The sequence below is a fragment of the Lutjanus erythropterus genome, chromosome 8 (genome assembly GCF_056507025.1).
Source record: "Lutjanus erythropterus isolate fLutEry1 chromosome 8, fLutEry1.hap2, whole genome shotgun sequence".
NCBI lineage: Eukaryota > Metazoa > Chordata > Actinopteri > Lutjaniformes > Lutjanidae > Lutjanus > Lutjanus erythropterus.
This window is the reverse complement of record NC_139324.1, coordinates 18,150,415-18,173,651: the sequence shown is the minus strand read 5'-3', so window position 1 is coordinate 18,173,651 and position 23,237 is coordinate 18,150,415. Positions and strand designations below refer to the sequence as shown.

The 23,237-nt window shown below is 37.8% G+C and overlaps 1 protein-coding gene across 1 annotated transcript in view; it reads right to left on the bottom strand.

The window, feature by feature from the left end:
- adcy5 (adenylate cyclase 5) overlaps positions 1-23,237 on the bottom strand; it is a 116,842-nt gene that overhangs the window by 8,442 nt on the left and 85,163 nt on the right. The window contains exons 8-17 of the mRNA XM_084724796.1: positions 22,716-22,853; positions 17,140-17,162; positions 11,904-12,063; positions 9,295-9,392; positions 6,410-6,497; positions 3,640-3,756; positions 3,301-3,459; positions 2,055-2,239; positions 1,915-1,935; positions 1,471-1,603 (exon numbers count right to left, since the gene is read on the bottom strand). Coding sequence (XP_084580922.1) covers positions 1,471-1,603; positions 1,915-1,935; positions 2,055-2,239; positions 3,301-3,459; positions 3,640-3,756; positions 6,410-6,497; positions 9,295-9,392; positions 11,904-12,063; positions 17,140-17,162; positions 22,716-22,853 — 1,122 coding nt within the window. The remainder of the gene's footprint in view (positions 1-1,470; positions 1,604-1,914; positions 1,936-2,054; positions 2,240-3,300; positions 3,460-3,639; positions 3,757-6,409; positions 6,498-9,294; positions 9,393-11,903; positions 12,064-17,139; positions 17,163-22,715; positions 22,854-23,237) is intronic.

Genomic DNA, 23,237 nt, shown 5'->3' with positions numbered 1-23,237 from the left:
TCTGTAAGCCAGCACTACACACACACACACACACACACACACACACACACATTTCAATCAATTAATGTTACTATGTGAAGCAATTTACAGGTATTGATCGTAATCACAAATAACTCCGAGGCACTCTCTTTTAAAACACCTAAAATGCTTAATTGTCATGGCATGGTCATGCTAGACCTTAAAACATACAAAGTGAATCATTTTGGCATCAAGCCCTTGTCAGGCAGTCAGACATGTAATGCTAAAACACGTGCCATGACATTTTAATTGTTTTAAAAGAATGCCCTGGAGGTTTTTTTTGTGATTTCTGTGTATGCATGTCCATGAAGCACTCCTACCCAAACAAAACAAACATGAGACTTTGACTAATTTCTCAGTTGCACGGCCTGTGGACTGATCTTTACATGAAGGACTCAGGAAGTTTTTTTTTCAGAAAAATCCTGACTGCTCCCAATTGCCTTGCCTCTCTTCAGCTCCCCTACCATGGCAACACTGTGCAACACAATATAACATTAGCTTAGACATGAAATCTGCTGATGTCAACAAATGACCAGCACCTACGACAACACAAGTCTAATGCTACTTATCTCATCTATCAACATATTGCCAGTCAATCAGTCTTGTCTATGTCATGGTGCTGTTTTAGCTGATGTGCAAGATCTTCACTCATAGCCTTGGGCAGTATAAAGATATACAGTAGACCAGAGTATTAAGAAATCCAGACAATATGATTTTCATTATCATGATAAACACAGACACCCCTCTTTCTATTATACTGATGGGGAGATGCTGTATTATAGTGTGCAGCTTATGCCACCAGGAGTTAGTCTCTAGTTAAAAAGGAGACAAAATGTCTCTGCCCCTGAAGTACAATCTACAGTTTTACACAAATACCTCCTACTGTATACTCCAGTAAAATATAGGAGGGTATGAAGATATGAAAAAATGGATACTGCCCAAACCTACTCACTCATGCCTCCCGAGTGTGAGGATGCGTGCAAGCAACAGGATGCAGACTGCAGTTCACTTAACCAGAGTGTTCTGAAAATTCCATATAGCTCCTTTATGGGGACATTTCTTTACAGTAACTAATATTCCTTCCCTGGAGACCTACTTTAACTTTACTCCTAACCAAGTCATAACCCTAACATTTTCATGGAGAACTGCTATTTGCCCCCAAAATATAGAAATACACTTACACAGAGATTTGTGTTACTACTATATTTGTGGGTACCCACCATTTGCATTCCTTAGTCCCTTACTCTAGTCCTTCTTATCACGACTAAGTGCCTAAGACTTACCCCAACTCTAACCTAAGTCTAACCCTAATCCTAAAACCAAGTCTTAACCCTCAAGTAACCCTTCAAACTTGTGGGGTCCAGCCTTTTAGTCCCACAATGGCTGGTCAGACCCGGGCTCCTGACCTTTGGACCCCCAAAATATAGCTACCAAGCCCACACACCAACTGACCTGCAGCTTCCAGAGGAAGTCGAGCCTGGCTGTGGACTCCACCTGCTGGGCGTGAAGGTAGAGGGCGAGAACAAAGACGGTGATGACCACTGGGGTCATGATCTTCAGAGGAACCTTGGAGTCCATCGCGCAGCTGGAGGTCAAAACACACACACGTTAGGCTTTCAGATGTTTTGTTCCAAGTACTGAACTACCAAATCATCAAACACTCAGGTATAACATTAAATTCTACTCTGCGAGTGTAAGGATGTACTTTGCAGGAACACTGTGGCACAAAAACAAGCTGCCCTCTAAATCTTGGCTCATTAGCGTTAGCATCTGTTGCCAGTAGGTCATTATAGTCACATTTGTGCTGGCACAGTGATAATGATGCTGTTAGCTTAATCAGATGACAGAGGCGATGCTTTGGGTCTCTGTGGTAATAGAAGTTGCCATCAGTCTCACCTTGTTCCATTAATTTGCTCGCTGTGAGGGAAGGAACAGAGAAGAGCCAATCAGCAGTTAGAACATCTGCACACTGTCAAAGATATAAACATTACAGACGTAAAAACACACAGACATATGGCAGAAATGAAGATACTCACGCAATGTTGATGACGTTGGCCATCACCAGCAGGTCCTGATTGTCGAAGAGGCTCACTTTGGGCACCTCCAGGATGAGGAGGTAGAGCAGCTCGATGAAGAGCATGAGGAAGAGTTTACCGATGCTGCTGATCTGCAGGAAGACGGAGCTGGCCAGCAGACTCAGCAGCACGCAGGACGAGAAGTACTGAGGGAGAGGACGTTATGAAAGGTACATTTGTTTTTATGTTTAGCAGTCAAACTCTATATTCTGTAACATGTCTCTAACTGACTGAGTGACATCCAGAGGTATTATAAAACACCCAATAAACCCACAATTTTGACCACTTAACTGTTAATTTACACATTACTGTACAAACCAAATGTTAACACTTACACCTGCAATTACCCTCACTTAGCATCCATTTGTTCTGCTACTGTTCAAAATGAAGTCACTTGTCAGCGGAACAACATCAAAATCTTATACAATTACAAGTGTTTCACTACAGGAGATAGAGAGCATCTTTTATTCTTATTGTTCTAAAACCAACAGTACTTTACAGCCACACTGCTGTTTCTTGCCTGGCGTTCAGACTGAAAAAAAACATTTTACCCATGAATTAGACTCCTTGACTGGCAGAATATGTAGCAAATTCTTTCTGCAAATTCTTTTTACAGTTGGCAGAGGAGCCAAGACCGATGCCTTGCTTCTTTGATCAAATCACATTATCTGTGTGCAATATTACCAGAAGTCTGTGCAGTCACCTGTGGACAAAATATTCCTCTACCTCTATAATTTTGGCCTGGTTAACATTGTTTTAAAAAAGTAGCATGTATGTGTTTTCACTTTAGTTTACAGTGCAGCTCTGTTGTTACCCTCTAAGAAAGTCTAATAAGGGTCTAACATTGGGAAACAACACACTTCAGTTTTCAGAACAGTTCTATTGTAAATTACCCTCTAATAAAGTCTAATGAGGGTCTAAAAAGAGCATATTACTGCTAGTTTGTGTCTAATGTGATACAAAGTGTAAAATAAAAAGCGACTCAACATAGTTGGTCATAAAAGGTGAAATTCCCTGAAAAACGCTTAAAAATAATTAGCTTTACTGCTTCAGACAAATTTTTTGCTCCTCTGAGTTGAAGCCTCAGTTTCTACTACCTTTACATTTCCTTCTCTTTGAAATAAACCATGGAATGAACTATGTTCTTTTGCTTTAAAACACGCCCTCAAGGTATTTTGAGTAAGAAATCACATTATGCAGATGATACCTCTGGGAAGTTGCAGATGAGGGCGTCGTCCCCACAGGACTCATGTTCTGTGTCCAGGCTGTAGTTGAGGAGGCGGGCGTGGCAGGCGTTCACACTGTCCAGACTGATGTTAAGCTCCTCCTTAATGCAGCTCCGCAGGTCGTGGCTGCTGCAGGTGAACTGAACAAGGTCAAAGGTCAGTAAGGACACAGCAGAGGACAATCGGGCATCTCAGAATGATCACAATGTGTTTCATTTTTATGAAACATGGGTGGTTTTTGAATACGACTACAAAATGCTCAGTGCTTTAACAGTGTTATGAGGAGAAAAATAATACTATTTGGGGAAGTGAGAACTTACAATATTGATGAAAGCAGAAAGAAAGACAATGATGATGGTGAAGACGCCCACCAGAGTGCTGTTCAGTCTGGACTGGACTATCCTTTTAGAAAAATTCTGCAGAGGGACTGGGAAGAGCTGTGAAGAAAGAAAAGAAATAATTCAGAACATTTATTGAATTCAATTTGATTAATTTGACTATTTTTTTGGATTTCATCTGCAACCACTAGGTAAATAAATCCCTAAATGCACGCTGCACATCTGCAGGTCAGTTTGAGAGTTACCTTGTCACCTTGTCACTGACACAGAAAAACTGGTAACACTTTATCTGAATGGGTGTGCATAAGACCGACATGACACCATACCATCATGACAACCAACTCAACTCTGTATTTTCCTGTCAAACTGGCAACTGACAGGCTCGGAGGTTGTGGTTAATGTTAAGTTGTCATAACAAAGACATCTCAAACAATGTCAGCTTAGCGAATGACACTTAATGGCAGCAATCATAGGTAAGAGATAAATGTACAGTGAGCATGGTGGGTGAAAATGGTGGGTGTCGGACCATGACGCACTGAAGAGGGGTCCTGAATCACCCTGGAGGGGTGTGCTGCACATTATTCCATTTATTATATGGTTACTGTCAAAAAATGCTGTACTTGACCAATCAGTATAGAGTACTTAATAAGTATGTGTAATAAACATGTTTATGACAGGTGTCATGTTGTGGTTATGATAGTATTATGTCGGTCTTATGCACACCCCTTCAAACAAAGTGTTGCAGAAAGTCCACTCTGTAAGTTCAGCAGATGTACAAGTTGAAGATTTTTTTTCTTCCAAAACAGAACCATGACTCATCAGTGAAAACCATCGACAGCAGCTCCACAAATCTTTCATGTGTCTTATGACCTGTCAGCAGGCGGCGAGAGCAGGAAATAGAAGGAGAAAAGCCTCCTTTGTGAGATGAGTTCTGCTTTTGGCATCATCACCCTTCCTGTTCCTGACTTAAAGTGTGCTCAGGCACACATCCGAGCGTGCGCACACAACAAACACACACAAAAAAGTGCTGTTCAGTGCTGTTCCTATAAAAAGAAAGGATTCTGGGTGGAATTTTCAGAGGGTTAAAGAAATGAGGATAAGAAGTGAAAAAGTGTGTTAAATTACTGAGTTTGTGGATGGACACACAAATACCACATAATAACTGTTATGTTATGATCAACTAGCAGAGTGATTGATTTTTAATGCCGACAGTGATTAGACAACAGTCATTCGTAACCCTACAATGAATAATAGCACACCAAATAACAAAGCTGAAGTCGTGAAACAAAAATCACATAAGAACATTAATTATGATGCAAACTGTATCATGATCATCATTAACGTCATGACTTCTCTCCTTAACCATAAACACAGGAAAAAAGTATAAAGGAGGAAAAAAGCTCATTAAACAGGGGGAAAATAATAATACAGTAATAAATAAAGGACTTCATTTTAATGGTGTCTAAATCACATCACAAATTTTTTTATATTTCCTGTGTTTATATTCTTCTTGTTGTGCATATAGCTTTTCCCTATTTTTTCTTTTGATGCTTTCTATCTTATCTTATTTGTACTTCCACTTTCTCCATTTTTGTTTTACACCATAATCTAAGGAATCATTTATTCGCTGTGTACTAGATTATCATGCTTCATACTATTTTCATATTGTTAAAAAATAAGATTAAAATAAAGGTTCATACTTTAACACCTTTCCTACCCATTTGTAGTGAAATTAGCCCTTTTTGGACCAAGTTGCCCCACACTGGCCCCCTAGAACTACTTGATGTCATGATTGTGATATGTGAAATACATGAATATTGAATGGGGCAATCAGAGACTTAACAGTTGTTAAGAGTGACACAACGTGCAAATTCAAGCTACACTCACGACCTGCAACTCTCCTGAATCTGGCAAAATGGTCGCAACAAAATAGGAAACACATTTACGAATTTGTCAAGTTTAATTTGCACAGTGTTAAGCATTTTCACCTCACAGCCAGAAGGCTGAGGGGTCGGAGATGGCATTTTTGTGTGAAGTTTGCATGTTGTCCCCGTGCTTGCGTGGGTTTCCCATGGGTGCTCTGGTTTCCCCCACCATCAACAATATATATGCTTGGTCAATTTTCCAGTTTTATTCTCCAGTAGTATTCTCCATCAGTACCCCTGACCAAGGTGTTGACTTAGAAGTGGAGTCGGCTCAGCGGCTGTCCACTGCAACTGGTTTGATCATGAAAAAGCTGAATATCAATCATCTCAATGCCCACAGTGGACCGATCATCTTAGTTAAAAGGTACACATACAACAGACTGACAAAACCATGTCAGACTGAGATACACAAATCCCACATCCAAAAGTACCTCTGTAGCAATGTGTACTTTCATAGTAGAGTTGAAAAGTGACACTTTCCCTTTGTTTAAGAAAATTATTTAAAAACTCTTATCTGAAAGAACCTGCTATGAGGTCAAGAGCAGATTATGTTAAAATTTCTAGATCACTGACTTTATCTGGAATCAAAGGCAAGTACAGCATCAAACTACAGCCTGATAAAAGATTTAACAGATCTGTCTCTGTAATGTCTGAAAGAAATAAGAAGCAGTCCTTCGCTGTTCTTGATGACATTTGAGATAAATATTCTATAAAACTGCATCCTTGTTTAAAAAAAAAAAAACACTCTTATCTCTCATCACTCAAGACAGACTGATGTCTGATCTGCACAAGGCGTCAAGTTTACTGCACAAGCAGAGACAACTCACCCCGAGACAGCAGTACACGGTAGAGACGAACATGACAGCCATCAGGATAATGAGGCAGGTGACGAAGAAACCCATCATCAGATCGGAGCTGCAGATGACACAGTCAGGTGACATTATTATATACATACACTGTTTATTTCTTTGGCTTTGTGTCAATTTAAATAATATGGAAGTAAATGTTTGTGTGCATTACATAAAATCCTAATGAAAGGAGGAGACCAAAGTAAACACAGGAGAGAAGGCCTGATTACACTGAAAATGATTAAGGAAAACAGATTAAACAGCGGTGGACAGATGAGGAGGAGGAGGAGGTGAAGAGACAGGGACGGACTCTGAGGATGGCTGAGAGGTAAAGATAGGAATAAAAGACAAGAGGGGAGTGGGATGATGAAAGGATCGAGGAGAAAGGTTAATAAAGAGACAGGCTAAAGAAGATCAATACCGAGCGATGGGCAGGGAGAATAGTCTGAGATAAAAAAGGAGAGAGGAGGGTGTGCCGTGAGACAAAATCTTAAGAGTTTTTTTTAATCTTGGCTCCTGTCTGACTTCAATTACACCGATTTTGATTTGATATTCTCTTTTAAAAATCATGCGTTCAGCTTTTTGTGTTATGAAAATTGCTTCTTAATTTTTTTTTCCACTTTTATTATTCTGATTGTAAGGCTGACGAGGGAAGAGGCTGCAACAGATACTCTGAAGACTAAAGCAATGTGCAGGACGTGTGAGGCTCCAAAGATTGAAGGGATAGACTAAACATTTGGAAAGACTGTCCACAGCTGGCGTATTAAAGAATATGTCATTATTTCTTTATATTTACCTAACATAAGGTGTGGCACCTTGTAAGGAGAAATCTAAGAAATCTACATTTTTGTAAAACAAAACAAAAAAAACCCTGAAATTCTAAATATACTGATGTGGCCTATTCAGAGGTCGGATCCTTCATGTTCCAGTGGAAGTTGTCGCAATTGAGAATTAACTGAATTTAATAAGTAACCACTATCATATTCAACTTCTCACATTTACAGTTACAGTCAATTTTGATAAGTCTGATTTATCCAGTTTGCATCGTGCCTAAGTTCAGTGGATTCTAAAATATCAGGCATAGAATTCATCTGCAGATGCTGCTGATTAAGATGAAGTTTAATCTCTCCTGGATCTCCTGATGTCTGTCTTTGAGCCCTGACAGAGGCCACAATGGAGCCTGCAGCAGCAGCAAGGTAAGCCTTGTTTTTATCCTAAAAGTTGGTGATGTCTTGAATCACAGCAACTATGAGAAGTCTTTGAGCTTACAGTCATTAATGTGCACAAAACACCAAAGACTGATAGGCCCAGTCGTACATGCGATTCGCTGCAGACATGCACAGTAGCTCCAGCCCTGTTGGTCACAGACAGGCTTACATCTGGGGGAGATAATAATAATAATACTGCATAGTGATTGTATCCAGAAAGACAAGTACGAGTGGTGAGATGAACAGACAGGTTGCAAACAAATCCCTTATCAATTATAACCAAAGTTACTTCAAGGAGAAAGCAAATGTGAATGTCATTACACAAACTTTCAGACAAAGTTCACAAACTGACTCCTTGTTTCAACTTTCCACTACTGTACTTACTGTGGTTGTGTGCGCACAATTTTCCTCTCCACTGAGGAATTATTAGCACCATTATGGGAGGACGAACTCTGAGTTTTACCTTCAAATAAGGTGGTTTAGATAATCTGCCTCAACTGTCAACTTGTTTACAACCTGTCTGATTATATCTGACTCACAGAGGCAAATTAGATAAGTGCCCCGGAACCGGGCAGCAGTGAGCACCAAAGGGGAAATCATGAAGTGAGATGACCATGATGTGAGAATACTAATGTTGTACAATTAAAATAAATAGAGGACTGGACAGTTTGTCAAAACAGTGAGCTTAAACTGTGAGTTAACCGGTGCCTATCCTTGTATTTGTTGACTTTTCTGGTGTTTTCTTACAGTCCTACTACAGGTTTTGAATACATAATGATATTGTATACTGTAATAGGTAACTTTGGCCTGGTAACTTAGGTATTTTTTAACCTGGACCCTATTTTCCCATGTTTTTGTGTGAAAGTGAGAAATGGGACCGTGGTCCAGCACTGAGGAAGAGCGCGGCAGCCAGCAGCAGTGAAACAAGATATGTAATTAGCTGGGGCACGTGCACGCCACCCCAACTAAGTATGTCACTAAACATGCTTGTTTTCGCCACTGTCAGGCTCGGATTGTTATAAATGTCTGACAACATCATGGAGAAATAAATAAATTGTTTGTCTTTATATTTTACTTGTTCCGACGGTTCCACTTTGTGTCTAGCCAAGTGTCATTCAATATTAAGTCTTATTCTAAAATCATTCAATACTGGTCTAATTTCAAAAAATTGTTATCCCCATTAGTCGCTTAGACAGAAAAACACGGGAAAATAGAATCTAGGTTCAAAAATCCCAAAACTACCCTTTAACTGTCTCTATAGAAAAAACAGTTTGTGTGGTTTATAAATATATTCATGTTTCTATTTGGGTAGAACTGTGGTGTGATTACAAAAACAAATAATGAGAACAAAACAGCATATTCATTATTCTTGTCTCATGTTTCATTTATGGAGTTGTTATAAGCTCTCATTTTATCACATTTGAGAAAATACACATTACTTAGGATTGTGGATGGCAGTGTTAGCATAAAGGGGACACATGGATGATTTCAGCATCTGTCTCTGTTAGGCCTGCTGTTGGCAAACTGACAGTAATGACAGAGTATCTGTGAAGAGCCAAATTACTGTCATCCCATTTTTAATTAGAAAATCTTGAGTTGGTGATGGGGGCATATTTCACAGAGTCTACTCAGTGGTATATCAAAGTGTTGACTCACGCTGGCACAATGACGATCTGGATGAAGCAGATGAAGAGAAAGACGAGGGAGGCGCAGGCGACGTAAGCACCCAGCCTGGTGTCCACCTGCTTGGAGTACTGCAGGAGGGAACACAAAGAGGACTGAGGATAAAACAGCATTTTAACATTTGACAACACTTTTTTTCTCCCTCCCTGTCCATCTGAAAGCAAACTAAAACCAATGCAAAAATCAATTGGCCAAAATAAAAAAGACTTTGTCACATCAGTGCAGGGACAAACCTCATGTTTTGGTATTAGCACTTAAACGCAACATATTAATGCACACTTGTAACTTGCATTCAAGTCAGACATAAATCACAAAAAAAAGAACTTTAAACTTGGACTCAAAAGCTGTTGGAATTGATTTTCTGCACTGTATTCTTGAGTTCTCTTCTCATATTTGAAATGACAACTTTTTTCTCAGTTTCTACCTCTTTATTCTCAGAATCTGGGATTTTTTTTTCTAGCAATGCCCTTCATACCCTGTCCAATCAATATTTGATTTGCCTTGAGACTAGAAAGTGAAAACTTTTAAGTCTTCGGTTTTGAGCTGGTAAACTCGAACAAGAGTTTGAATATTTGATTAGTATGAATCTGCACAGGCCTTGGTCTCAGTTATGTAAAAAAAAAAAACAGTTAATACAACTTTGAAAAGGAAATGTTCAAATGCTGTTATTTTATGTCAGGTTTTAGGCCTGAAACAGTTTGCTTCTGAAGATTTCAGAATTTACTTGGACTGTACTGATATTTGAGATATCCTAGAAAATATGTGGAAAACAATGTGCTGAAATGTGTTTTGTGAAATAAATGCATAACACATTTCATTAACAAACCAACCAAGATGTACTTAGGTCAACATTTTACAAATGAATAAAACAAACAAAAAAAAATAATAACTGGACAGGGTTTTTTGGAGGACACTGTATAATGGTGACACCAGTTATAAATGTAGCAAAATTAGTCAGAAATTTAGCAATTCTGTACTGTAAATTTTTTTAGCCTATTTATTAGTAACTGGCCGCAAGTACTGATATATTATATTGTTACTGACCAGTAAAGCGCCTGTATTTACACATTTAGATTTGCACTGTAACAAAAACTAAATAACAGATAGTTGGCTTAGAAAATTATCATAAGTCTTTGGCTAAAACCCCTTTTAATTATCTAAAAAAAAAAATTCATAGTCACATTTCTCTGCCAACCAGTGAAGTTGGAGTTTACATCTATGTCTGTCCACACTCATAACATACTGCATATAGTAAAGACTTTGTAGGAAATAATAATAATAATAATAATAAGTAGTAGTAGTAGTAGTAGGAGTAGTAGTAGTATTATAATGTATTAAGTATATTTTAAGGAAAACTGAGGTTCTAACTATATTGAAACTTTCTAAGTCCCGCCCCTTTCACTCTGTCTACTCGGTCAACTTTGCCCTTTCGTGTTTCGTACTGTCTATCTGCTAGGCTCGTTTACATTGAAAAAACAACCAATGGTTAAAAGATGACATACTTAGCTAGTTAGCATTACATTACATCTGATGGATAATATTAGCAAAATGCTCGCTAACTAGCTACCTAATCTACATCAACCGTTAGCAAGCTAATTAGCCTTTTGCTAATGGTTATTTTAGATATGACTATACATATTTCTGTTGTGTTTACAGGTCCCCATCTTTTAACCATCGTCAGAATAATGTATAAATAGTGTAGTTTATACATAAATAATGTATAAACTCTTGAGTTATGGCGAAAACATGTTTTGTGAGGGCAGAGTGACCTTTGACTTATGAAAACCAAAACCTAATCAGATAACGTTGAGTCCAAGTGGTCATTTGTACCAAGTTGAAGAAATATTGTTATAATATTATATGAGACATTGTGTTCATGAGAATGGGACGGATGGACAGCCAGGCGTATGTAAGTACATATGTATGGACAACCTGAAAACATTAAGCCTCTGGCCATGACTGTCAAAAATATTTTCACAGAACTTAAAGATGGAGTTAATGATTCTGGAGAAAGATTGTTGAGTCTCATTTGTCAATCAACCAACTTTCCCCTAAATCACTTACTCCACCTTTAAAACAAAGTTGCTTTTCTTATTTCATTACTAAGTAAATAAGTAATAAGTCTACTTTGACACATGATAGTCTTGAAACCCTACCTGGACTTGCCATATAAATTAAGTCTTAAAAACAGCTCTGCAAACAGTTCAAAAGTGCTCTTGATCTGCTTTAGGTCCTCACTTCTTCACACATTTACCATGACAGGAAGAAAGTGATTGAAACTTGAAAACAGAACTTCCCCAAACTCCTCTGCGTTGATCCAAACTCTTACATTTCTTCTCAGCCTGTCCTTCACTGTCTGAAGCAGTTTACTTCCTCTTTCCTTTAGTAGTGATCTCTTCCCCCTTTAAAACCCAGTTCCTCCCTTTCTCTGTTAAACTTTGCTTTGACTGACTTCCTCAAGGGACAGAAAAGAGTGAGCAGGGGAGAGCTTTTAGCACAGGGAAGATTGCTTGTCACAGCCAATTATTTGCTTCTGTATTGGCAGTGTGTGTCACTATGTGTATATGTGTGTACGCGCTAACCTTTTTCTCCAGGTCAGGCTCTCTGAAGGTGAGGAGGAACTTCTTGACGTGTTCGGAGCGTAGGCGGTCGATGCTGCGGGCATCGATGGCTCGGCCCAGGAACTCATCCACCTCGTCCTCTGGGTTTAGATTCTCCTGCGTGTTTCTGAAAATGAAATGCCTGAATAACACAAGATGAGACCAGGTGACATTTATATCTCAGGACATGTGAAAAGGCTCTGCAGTTTCTACAGCAGCTTAACTTTTTCTTAGGAAAAACAAAACAAAACAAGAAGCTACTTCTCTTTAACACAAGGTAGAAACCACCGCAAATCATCTGTAATTGTTGTATGACAGCCTAACAACCCACAGTAACATTTAGCTAATCATGTGCAAAGTAAGAAGGAACAGTTGACCTAAAACACCATCACTCCCTTCAATTACAAAAGACTGATGAGCCGCTTTGTCTTGCACTAATCACAAAATCCACAAAGTGTCTCTGAGATTGATTGGAACTCTCCAGCCTTATTGACAAGCACTAAGCAGCTGATGGAGATGCCATGCTACTGTGATCACAGTGAGTATGCCGGTGTGTGAGGCTGTATTTCCTCAAAATTTTCATGTTCTCGGTGGGAAACCCCCGTGAGGAAAATGAAAAGTGAAGCGGGTGAATGAATGCGACCCCACACAGAGAAAATGTATGTGATGTACTGAGAACTGCATTCATGTTGGATGAGTCAGGTTTGCTGCTAATTGTGACTTCACTTGGATGTCTGACCTTCACTGTGTGGTTTGGATGTTTAGTTTGATATGAGAAGGCTCTTTTCACATTCATCATTCAGGAGGAGTTTCTCTTAAACTTGAAGCCTCCAGTGAACATGCACCCAGACTCGACTTTAAAGTAAAGAAGACATCTTGTGTCCAGCAGTTAAACTTTTGAAATCAAACCTTCAATAATTGATAACAAGTTGAGACTCTTTATGTAAAAAGGGTAAACTTGGTAGACAACAGTTTCTTACACGTTTACACATCCAGCAGTTATGGAGCAACCTTACTGATTTGTAAGGTGACCAGATGTCCCAGTTTGTCAGGCACAAGTAAATCTTTTTTTATATATATATACTGTTTAAAAGTATTTAGTGGGCATTTGAAGTGTTTATTACATAGTATAAAGTAAAGAATGGCATCTTAACCCCAAAGCTATAGGGTCACCCCTAAATAATGTCGTAATCTTTGGCAAGTAAGGCTTTAATATAATGGCAGCAGAGAATTTTTGTAGCAGTTTAAAACACGTTTTCTACTCCTGAATCATCTGGTCATGGTTGACATTCAGGTTATGGTATCGATATTAGCCTTCACAACTCCACATTAATGGACTGAATATGAGACTGTTGCAGACAGAACACGCCACTGACTGCACCAGTCGTACAGACAGATTTGCAAACTAAGCTGTGATATCATATCTAGTGATGTTTTCTAGTAGAGCATGAAAAACATGCAGCATGTACTTCCTCTGAGCTCAGAAAGCTGTCTGCATAAGAAGCAGGATCTGTGCTGTAGCCCGGAGCAGAGGCTGTCAGCGTGGACGCTCCAGCTCAGCATGATGTCAGAACAAACTCACAGATACAGAACAGTTTGGGAGGAGCAGAGGAGGACAACTCCTTTATAAGTGACTGCAGTCTTCTGATCGCTGACAGCCTTTTGCATGAAACATCCTCTCCTCTGTCTTTTTTAGATTCTGGATGAGATGAGTCACTGCACCACTTTATGAACGTCTCTACTGGACAGTGATGGACATGGACTGTATCGCCTTTGAATTTAGACAAAATGACGCAACACATTCTGAAAAAAGACTTAAACTCTCAAAGAATTTGAACACAGTTACAGACACTACAAGACATGTGGGTCAAAGTACAGTGAATGCCAGTTAGGAGCTGCCTGGGTTTCCACAGCAACATGAAGTGACTTAAAGCGAAGACAAAGACATTTAATCACTTTGAGGCCAAATTTGTCGCTGTGTCAATCACAAGGGCTGCATAATCACTTAATTTGTCAACACTAATCGTGTCAAAAATCATCACAACAAATGCTGGACACAGACACTGCAGAAACAAAGTGTTCTCAAGTACAGGCTGATAACTGAATGCTGCTAAGTGAAGCTTAACTGACCTGAAGATCTTATGTTTTTTTGTTTAAATATTCCTTTTTAAGGATCCCTGAAAACTGGTTTTCTAATCATAAATTTTTATTTCAAATACTCTATATTCATATAATACTAAACAATATAATATACTAAGACAGTGTATTTAGGCCATTAGGTTGAAAAAATGGAACTGGGGAGGGGGGTCATAAATTTACAAGTAAATTACACTTCACTGATGGTTAAACAAAGTTTTATATCATATCAGCACTATTGCTTTTGTCTACAGGATATATACTATATATACTGTAATATATATAACAGCTTTTAAGGGCCACCAGATTAAAAAAAAAAATGTGGAGCTGAGGGACAGGTCTAGTATTTTAGATTAAGCTGTAAATTTGTTGTAAAGTGGTTAATTTCTAAGAAGAAAATCACAAATTTATGAAAATAACCCTTCATATTCTCTTAGATTATAAAGTCATAAATTTGTGGGGAAAAAAATAGCTTAGATAATGTGGATCTATCTGTCTGGTAACAGAGATTTCAGTTTTCAGTGTAGATACTGGTAATCAAAGATCATGATCACAGTTGTATCAGCTGAAGGTCTTTACAGTGCCTGGTTTTCGGGGGTGCTGCAGCCCCTCAGCTCCCTTACTTCCTGCCTCCATGGAAATTATGCTTTGTTTTTGGATTTAGCAATGAGGAAATACTTGAGGATTGATTAATTTGACGATCTGTTGTCTTGTGTCCTGCTGTGCAACCAATCCCACTTCAGTTGCTGTTCATATCCGTGCATCTGTCCTGTGGGTTGTAGTTCCTGATGCGTGGTTTGGATGATGTGATATCAAGATCTAGTCAAGTTAAATCAAAACTTTGCAAAGTTAATAAAATGTAACTTTAATTTTAGACAATTTCTGAGTTTTATCTTGCAAATTTATGACTTCATAATCTCACTTTTGTTTCTCATAAATGGATGACTTTAATCTTGGAATATTACCCCTCTCTGCCAGGTCCATATATTTTCTTAACCTAATGGCCTTAATACACCATCCTAATATCCAATACAATATAAACAGAAAAAAACAGCCTTAACCACTTACAAACTCAGCAAATCTGTTTCATCAGAACTCTGTGGGTGTGGTTTGATCAGGTTTGATCCACAATGGCTATCTTGAACTTTGTGATTTTAATCAAATATTGATCTAATTGGCCTCAGGTTTTTCAAATTAAGAGCCTCCCCCTTCAAATCAGAGAGAGGAGCACAGACTAAGCAGCACAGATGGAAATCTCTCATGTGAAATATGCAGAACTGTACTAATTTTGGCAGAAAGTCTTGTGTTCATCATATAATTAACAAGCCTATTGAGGAAATAAGAGTTTTCTGCAGGGGAATATGCAATATTGATTTCAGATTCAAGTTTTCATCAGGTGGTTACGTAATTCTGTCTACACCACATGTTTTCCTGGAGTGTTTGATGTATTGATGTATATCAGGTGAGTTTCCTGGCTGTACATACAGTATGTGTATAAATAAATGTATATATTGTTTTTATTGTTTTCTAATTCTATTCTATTAATTCAGTATATATCTTCCATATGTGTGTAGAATGAATGGATTACAAGTTTTGCAACCCTGTGTTGTATACTGACAAATAAATGACCTTGATACCCTGATTTATAACAGTGATTCTCACAGTGGCGTCTGAGGAACCCTAGTGATCAGTGGCTCTCTGCCAGGGGTCAATGAAAAATTCTCAGTCTCATTCATTTAAATGGTCATGGTATTTAAAAAAAACTCTTAATTTTTAAATCTAAATTAGTTCATTTTTATGTTATCATATATTCAGCCAGGAAGGTCCCATTGAGATACTAGATCTCTTCTTCCAGGGAGTCCTGGTCAAAATGGCCTCACATGCAGTTTCACATTTAAAAAAGCATGTAAAAGACTTTTAAAGGTATTTAAAGATTTGAGTGCTACCCTGTGCTGGTATATTGGATTTCAAGCCCAGGGTGCATAAAAGGAAAAAGCAGTCTTACCAAACTCTGAGTGCATTCTCGGGACATTTAAAAAAAAAAATAGATCATGTTGTAATCTAATAAATCTAAAACTCTTAGAACCTTTGCTCCTGCCATTCACCCAGCAGCATAGAAACAACAATGCGATCAGTCAGAAATCAGTAGTTATGAAGATGGAGAGATAACACAACCGGCTACAGAAACAAATGAAGTACGATGAAGAGTGCTGCTGATAAGGCTTTATTGCATCGGACGGGCGGCTGAAATTATTTATATGCCTGCAGAGTCTTGTCAATGAGGAGATGAAGCCTGCCAAATTTCCTTTTATACAGTTTATGTATGCACTATGCAAGACTGAAACATTTTCTCTTATGTGAGTCTTTGTATGTTCTGAAATGCACTGCAAATGAGCTCTTTTTTTCCCCATTTGCCTTAATATTTTGTTAAGGTACAGTGTTGCTTGCAGCTAATTGAATTGAGGTCAGTTGCATTTTTATGGGCATTCTGTGATGGGCCTATTTTTAATGCACATGTAATATATTTGTAAAACATTTCCCTTGTATTGTTATTTTATATAACTGAGACTAAAGGAGTGGGAAAAAAAAGGCTGTGTCAAATTTTTAAAAGGTACATCAATGAGAAGATCTCCAGTATATTCTCTACCGTTAATTTATAAAACCCTGCAGACTGACATGAAAGTTACTATCTTGAGTGCACAAACAGTTAATTACCTGAAGTTAATTATCCTATTGGGTTTATTTAGAAATGCAGGATATTTGAAGTGCACCTTGCAGGACTTAAGGGGCCTCATAGATCCCTAACCCGAATCCTTATTCACTAACAGTCATCCTCTAAAAGCTCACAGTGACATCCAGTGACTCAAACAGCTACTTCGAAGTCATTAATTCTGACCTACCAGTCATTAACAGTGGTAATTACATTTACCTTCAGGGCTTATGTTTGTTATTGATGTCAAAGTGGCTCCTTGATTCACTTATTTTCTCAAGATCTGACTGCTGACTGTGAGAGCGACTAAAAACAAGTCCAGATTCAAACAGACAAAAAGACAAAACAAACTGAGACACAGTCACTACTCACTTGTCTTTGGGGTCTTCAAAGCCCTGCGAGACAGAAAAGAGAGAGAAAAAACAACAACAGACAATTAGCTGGAAATGGCAACCTCTAGTGTAAGTGTTAAAAAGTGTAGAAAAACTGGATGAAAACTTATCATTTCAAGCCAACTGTCTTCACATTTTTTTGGAGTTCTGAATAAAACTTAAGCTCTTAAGTTTTGATATAAAATTTAAAAAAAAGCTTCCCAACCTATAATCTTTAGTTAAGATGATTTATTTCAAAAAGTGTTGTGTAAATTCATTGAAGTGAAAGTGAATAATGCTTAATAATTTAATATTTTAAATTCTAACCATTAATGTTCAGGCACCATATAATGACAAACCGGGTTCAAAGCTCACTGTTAACAAAATTTGAAATAAAGATATTTTGGGGTTTCTGAAACTCAATGATTCAAATTTATCCGAAGAAGAAAAGTAAATTCAACAAATCAAAAGATTTAGGTCAGCAAAATTGATTGAGTTTGACTTTAAACACAAAAACTTAGCCGGTTGCCTTGACATTAAGAGAACCAGAGTGCGCTCACTTTTTAACTTTGCCCATAATTAGCAAAACTAGGTAAATTATTAAGCAAAAAACATTTGCTTCTTTAAAATGTGAATTGCTGCTTTTCTCTGTTTTATACCATTTGTAAATGCAATATCTTTGTGTTTTTGACTGGTGATCAGACAAAAAAGATCACTTTGGGCTCTGGATTATTTTTTTTTTTCCCTGATATTTTTGCAAGAATAAAAAATACTTGCTGAATCATAAATGATCTATATTAATCAATATGAAAAATAATTAACTATAGCCTGGGAAATCTCCAAAGTCATTAATCAAAAACAGAAGGATATATATAAGTTTATTTGATGAAAGGCAGCTCAGCATAAACTTGCACTTTTAAACTTGCAGATTAATTATTTATCTACACCATCCAAATCATTTCATTTAAATTTAAATCAATTTTGAATTAATATGATTCATCCAAAAAAAATGTAGCTGTACTTTTTTATGGCAGTATAATTTCTATTGTACCATTGTTACAAATCATTATAATGTCCTAAGTGTCAATTCTTTAAATTAAAAACTGAGTTCAGCCCAGCAATCATCCATCTGATTGCACATCAGCTTGTTTAATTTAACAATTATCAATTTCAGTTCTGGCACTATAATTTTTGAAAATAACAGTTCTTGGTGGCCTGATGATTTAATAACTAGTCTGACCCAAAGAAAATGAAATAAAACAGGAGGTATGAAAGAAAAGGTTCCCTGCGGCTGAGACAAGCGAGCAGGAAGGAAACGTCAAGCAGGTGTCTGCTAAAAATGAACATTTTTGTGTCAAACTGGGCTGAAGATTGGCACCACTCCATTCTTATCTCCCTCATTCTCAGCTCTGCACAGCAGGACACAAGGACTGTGGTCAACAAGCAAAGAAGTTTAAGTTTTTTGCAGTTTGTTTAGTTTTTTGAGATCAGACAAAGTGATCATACAAGTGAAAAATAGAAACGGATGAAAAGTAGAAGTTACAGTGTTTCACAGACAAACAGGATGAATTTCACCTCTAAGTTTTTTTTTGTTTTTTTTTCCTAAAATGGACTTGAGTAAGAATGAAAAGTCATGAAAAGTTCATAAATTGATAGAAGAGGAACAGGCAACAAACTTAGTGGAGTTTTCCTGCATAAATGTTATAATGCTGAAGTCTGTTTGAGGACATTGTTCTGTTTGTTAGGTAATTTGAATTAAATGTATTAATTACATAATTTAATTCAAATTTAAATAATAAATGGCTGCAACTCCATTTCTACTTCCCTCCATTAAAATTGCACTGAAACTGTATTGAAATTTGCTTTTTCACTCTAAATTTTTGGGGGATTTTTGCTTTTTTTGTTTTTCTTGTTTTGTTTGTCTTGTTCGGGGTTTTGCCCCTCCTATATATCCCATTCAATATTGTGTGAATTGAGTGTATTTATTTTTATCATGTTACGATGCTCTAATTTGGGAGGATATCCAACTTAAGAATGGCAAAAGGGGTAAAAGGAGGGAAGAGGAAATATCTGTGATTTCACCATTGTTATGCTGATCTCTACTGAAACTATAGAAATGATCAGTATCCCATATTTTATTTAATATCCAAAAAAATCCTACCACAATTAAGTTATGCATGTTGTCATATTATTTCATAGTCACCCTCTTCTTCACATATCACATAATTCTACTCTGTAGATAATAAACATAAACTTGCATTGTAGAGTTTATTTTTACAGTGAATAACAAATCAATAACAAATTAATCTAAAAGTTTTTAACTTTGCCTTTTTGGGTTTAAGTCCAGAGAAGTAGAATACAGTTCTGCAACTCCGATTTAAAATGCCTCAGTATGCAGCTGTAATGTGAAGAAATAAAAGAATTAAACATGTGATCATGACATTCCTACTTGTCTCTGAGGTCTTTCCATCAAATAATGTTACCCTCATGCAGAGGCTCTGGTTCTGGGGTCCCCTCGTGCCCCTCGGTCTGTGCTCTGTAGGCTCATTCAGTAATCCATCCATGTCCACATACAACTGTACTACAATGTTGTAATCAAATGCATCTCTCTAGCTCCCTCTTCTGGATAATAAATAAATCACTATCAATTCAGAGGGAGAACAAAGAGCACAGCTGACTTCTACATGCAAACACTGCTGATTATTTTCATTATTGTTTAATCTGTGAATCATTTATCTGTAAAAGTGTGATTTAAAAATGTTCTCAGAGTCCAAGGTGATGTCTTAAAATGTCTTGTCGTCTCTGACAAACAGTCCAAAACCCAAAGATATTCAGTTTACTTCCATGTATGACAAAGACAAGCATTTAATTCTCTAATTCTCGCGCCTGAGAATGATCTGATTACCAAAATAGTTGCAGCGTAGAAGCTAAAATAGAAGCATCCCTGCTGTTTTCACTCTTTCCTCTCATCTTCTCGCCATATGAGAGCAGTTTAATAAGCAGTAGTAAAGAGAAGTACATGTGTGAACTCATGGATGCCTCATAAGTCATTCACAGTCCAGTGCTGGGCTCCATCTGTGCCTGGATCAACAGAACGAGACAGAGTATCTATCCATAACACCCCCCTCCCTCCCATCTATATAAATATTCTCTCTCATGCCCTCTGTGCGTCTTTGACTCTTCATTCTCTACAACTCGCTTTATCTTCAGAGCTGTCGAGTGATTAATGAGCAGTGTGGAGATAGAAAAGGGGGAGAGTGATGGGCGGGATGATGAAGATGGGCTAAACTGTTGCAAATAAAGTTGATGTCAGAAGCATTAATGTTTCTGCAAACTTTGAGAGGGCTCTGTGAGTCAGGGCGTAAAGAACACACAGACACTTCGGTGACACGATGATATTAGGCAAATGAAGAAAATCATCACAGCCGCTGACGTGATGTCAGCACCAGTAATTGAATGTACTCATCCAGGATGACAGGAGATAAGCCTGATCCTGGAACTTTTTTAATGCTGAGCACAGATATAGTGTTTCTGATTTTACTGGGTTATTTTTTTTTTTTTTTCCTGAGATTTTGTGTTTGGAGTTTTAGTAGGCAGCAGTCTTTTCTTTGACTGTTCAGTTACACTGTTTTTTTTTCTTGCCACCAATCTGTTGTTGCTTTTTTCTTTTAAAAAAAAAAGCAGTTACTATTTGAATGCAGGTGTTAGTAGCCAACAATGTTATTTGTACCAATGTGGCTATTTACATCCAAGTGTATATAGCTAGTTACACCTTCATGCCAGAGATAAACCATGATCTATTCCTAAAACAAACCAAATAATTTTATTGCCTAAACAAGGTATCTTTGTTTTAAACCTAACTAAAGTGTGACTGAAATAGAAAAGGTAAGTCAACAAACTGTTGTCACTTCCAGATTGCCAAGACTGGTACTCAAACTCCTATCTCTCGCAAGAAATTCTTGTGTCTAACCTCCTCACCCACTGCATCATTCTCCGCAAAATGATTTTGTCACTCTGAAGTAAACTAAGGGGGCGAGGAGTGCAATTAAATGAATATCTGCCATGTGCCTATTCTCATCCAGGCAAAAATAGACACTCTGCAAAGAGAACTGATGTAGAAATTCATGCACATGGATTACTTAACTGAGCACACAGTCTTAAAAAGCTGTTTTGAAGCAGGATTTGTGGAAACATTCAGAATAAAAGCAGGGAATGACAGGTACGTCAAGCTGCACCTGGCTGTGTCAGTTTGTCAGTCCAGTCAGACTTGGTTGTTCAGTACAAATATTTGATTATTCGTTTCTTTTGTTTTTTTATTCAGCAGCACACTAAACTCCAATATCAGCCTTTACCAATATCAGTGCTTTACCAGTAAGACTCACACTTTAATGGCTTTTATTTGTCATCTGTGATGTGAAAACATCAGAGACGGTAAAATCATCCATTCTGCTGCGCACCAGAGTGTCTCTCCTGACAGTACTGTCAGCATCTGCAGCGCATCACTTGTGCGTCATCAGTCTACTCCACTTCCACCATAGTTAGTTTTGTGGTTTGTTGTGATTTCGAGACTTGGTTTGTAAAGTTTACAGCCTGCCATGCTTTTGTGTTGCTCTGTGTACAATGATGCAGCTAAAAAAACAAGAGCTGAAACTCGATCACCAACCACCCGTTTCACTTGTTGTCAAAAGGATTTAAAAAAAGTGTACCAGCTAATACAAAACTATATTTATATAAGATACCCTTATTTTTAATTCTGAAATGTTATCCCCTTGCATTTTTGTAAGTCCCTATGTTTTTGTCCTGTTTTTGTAATGCACACTGACTGACAAAAACAAACAAAAAAACAAAATGATCGACAGAAAGAATCTCAGTTGACTGCAGTCTAAAAAAGTTGGTGGGGAAAAAACATTTTTGAGACGCTGTAAAACATTAATGTGAAATTAAAACATAATCAGAACTGTACATGAGGCCTGGGCTTCCTCACATTCTTCCCTATAATAGATTCACCGAGAGAGGTGGGCGGACTGATGATGTGAGAATAAACACAAAAAGTGTGTGTGTCTGTGTGTCAGGTGTGGGTGCATCCATTCACTGAGTGAGTCACTGTTTTCAGGGTCTGCTGAGCAGAAACGGCTAAATACAAATGAATCCCAATCTGATTCCTTCCCTCTGCTGCTGTATTTGAAGCTTTTCCTAAATAATCTAATTCAGCAGGGTCTTTTTTTTCTCCACCTGCTCAACAGGCAGCAGTGGACTGACAATCTATTGTGGTACCCGCTCCATCGAGGCCGCCTACACGTTGCTGTTGTCTCCCCGAGTGCTGAGAGGTGTGAGAGGTGGTGTGTGTCATGAAGGGCCATCGCCGCTGCTTATCAGGACTCCAGATCAAAGGATTATGGGTATTAACAATGTGTCTGCTTCACTGCCAAATGAGAGCTGAGATGAGATATTGGCAGGAGAGTCACCTGGTTGTGGCACTCTAATAACACCGACAAGTATAACAGCCGCTCTACAAAGCAGAGGGTCAAGACTCTTAATGAGACAAATAACAATGACTACTTTTTAAATGGTCCTCACCATCCTCTTCATCTCCTTGGAGACCTGGTTGCCACCCAGATGGTTGTAGAACGGACGGTCAGTCCAGTGACCGCTGTTGTGGGTGACAGAGTTGGTCCTCTGTCGGTTCATTTTGGCTATCATGGCCTTTTCCTCTTTCTGTAAGAAATAAAGACAGTGATGTGCATTAAAATATATTCACTGGATGTTGATGAACTTACAAAATCCTTCTGTGGTGGTAGAAAATAACCAAGTACGTTTCCAAATACTATAAGTATTCCTCTGAGGTTCTTGTACTGCACTTGAGCAGAAGTTTCAATTCAGGACTTATACTTAATAAGGAAGCCCATTTCTGCAATTGTGATTAAAAATATATAAATATATCATGTGAAATATGAAACTTTCCTCAAAATAAGGACTTAGTATCACTGATTTATGTAGTATGTTTAAATAATGACTTGGCATCTCAAAATAATTACTTAATATCACAAAATACATATTATAAATATAACATACACTACAAATTACAAAATACAATGATTA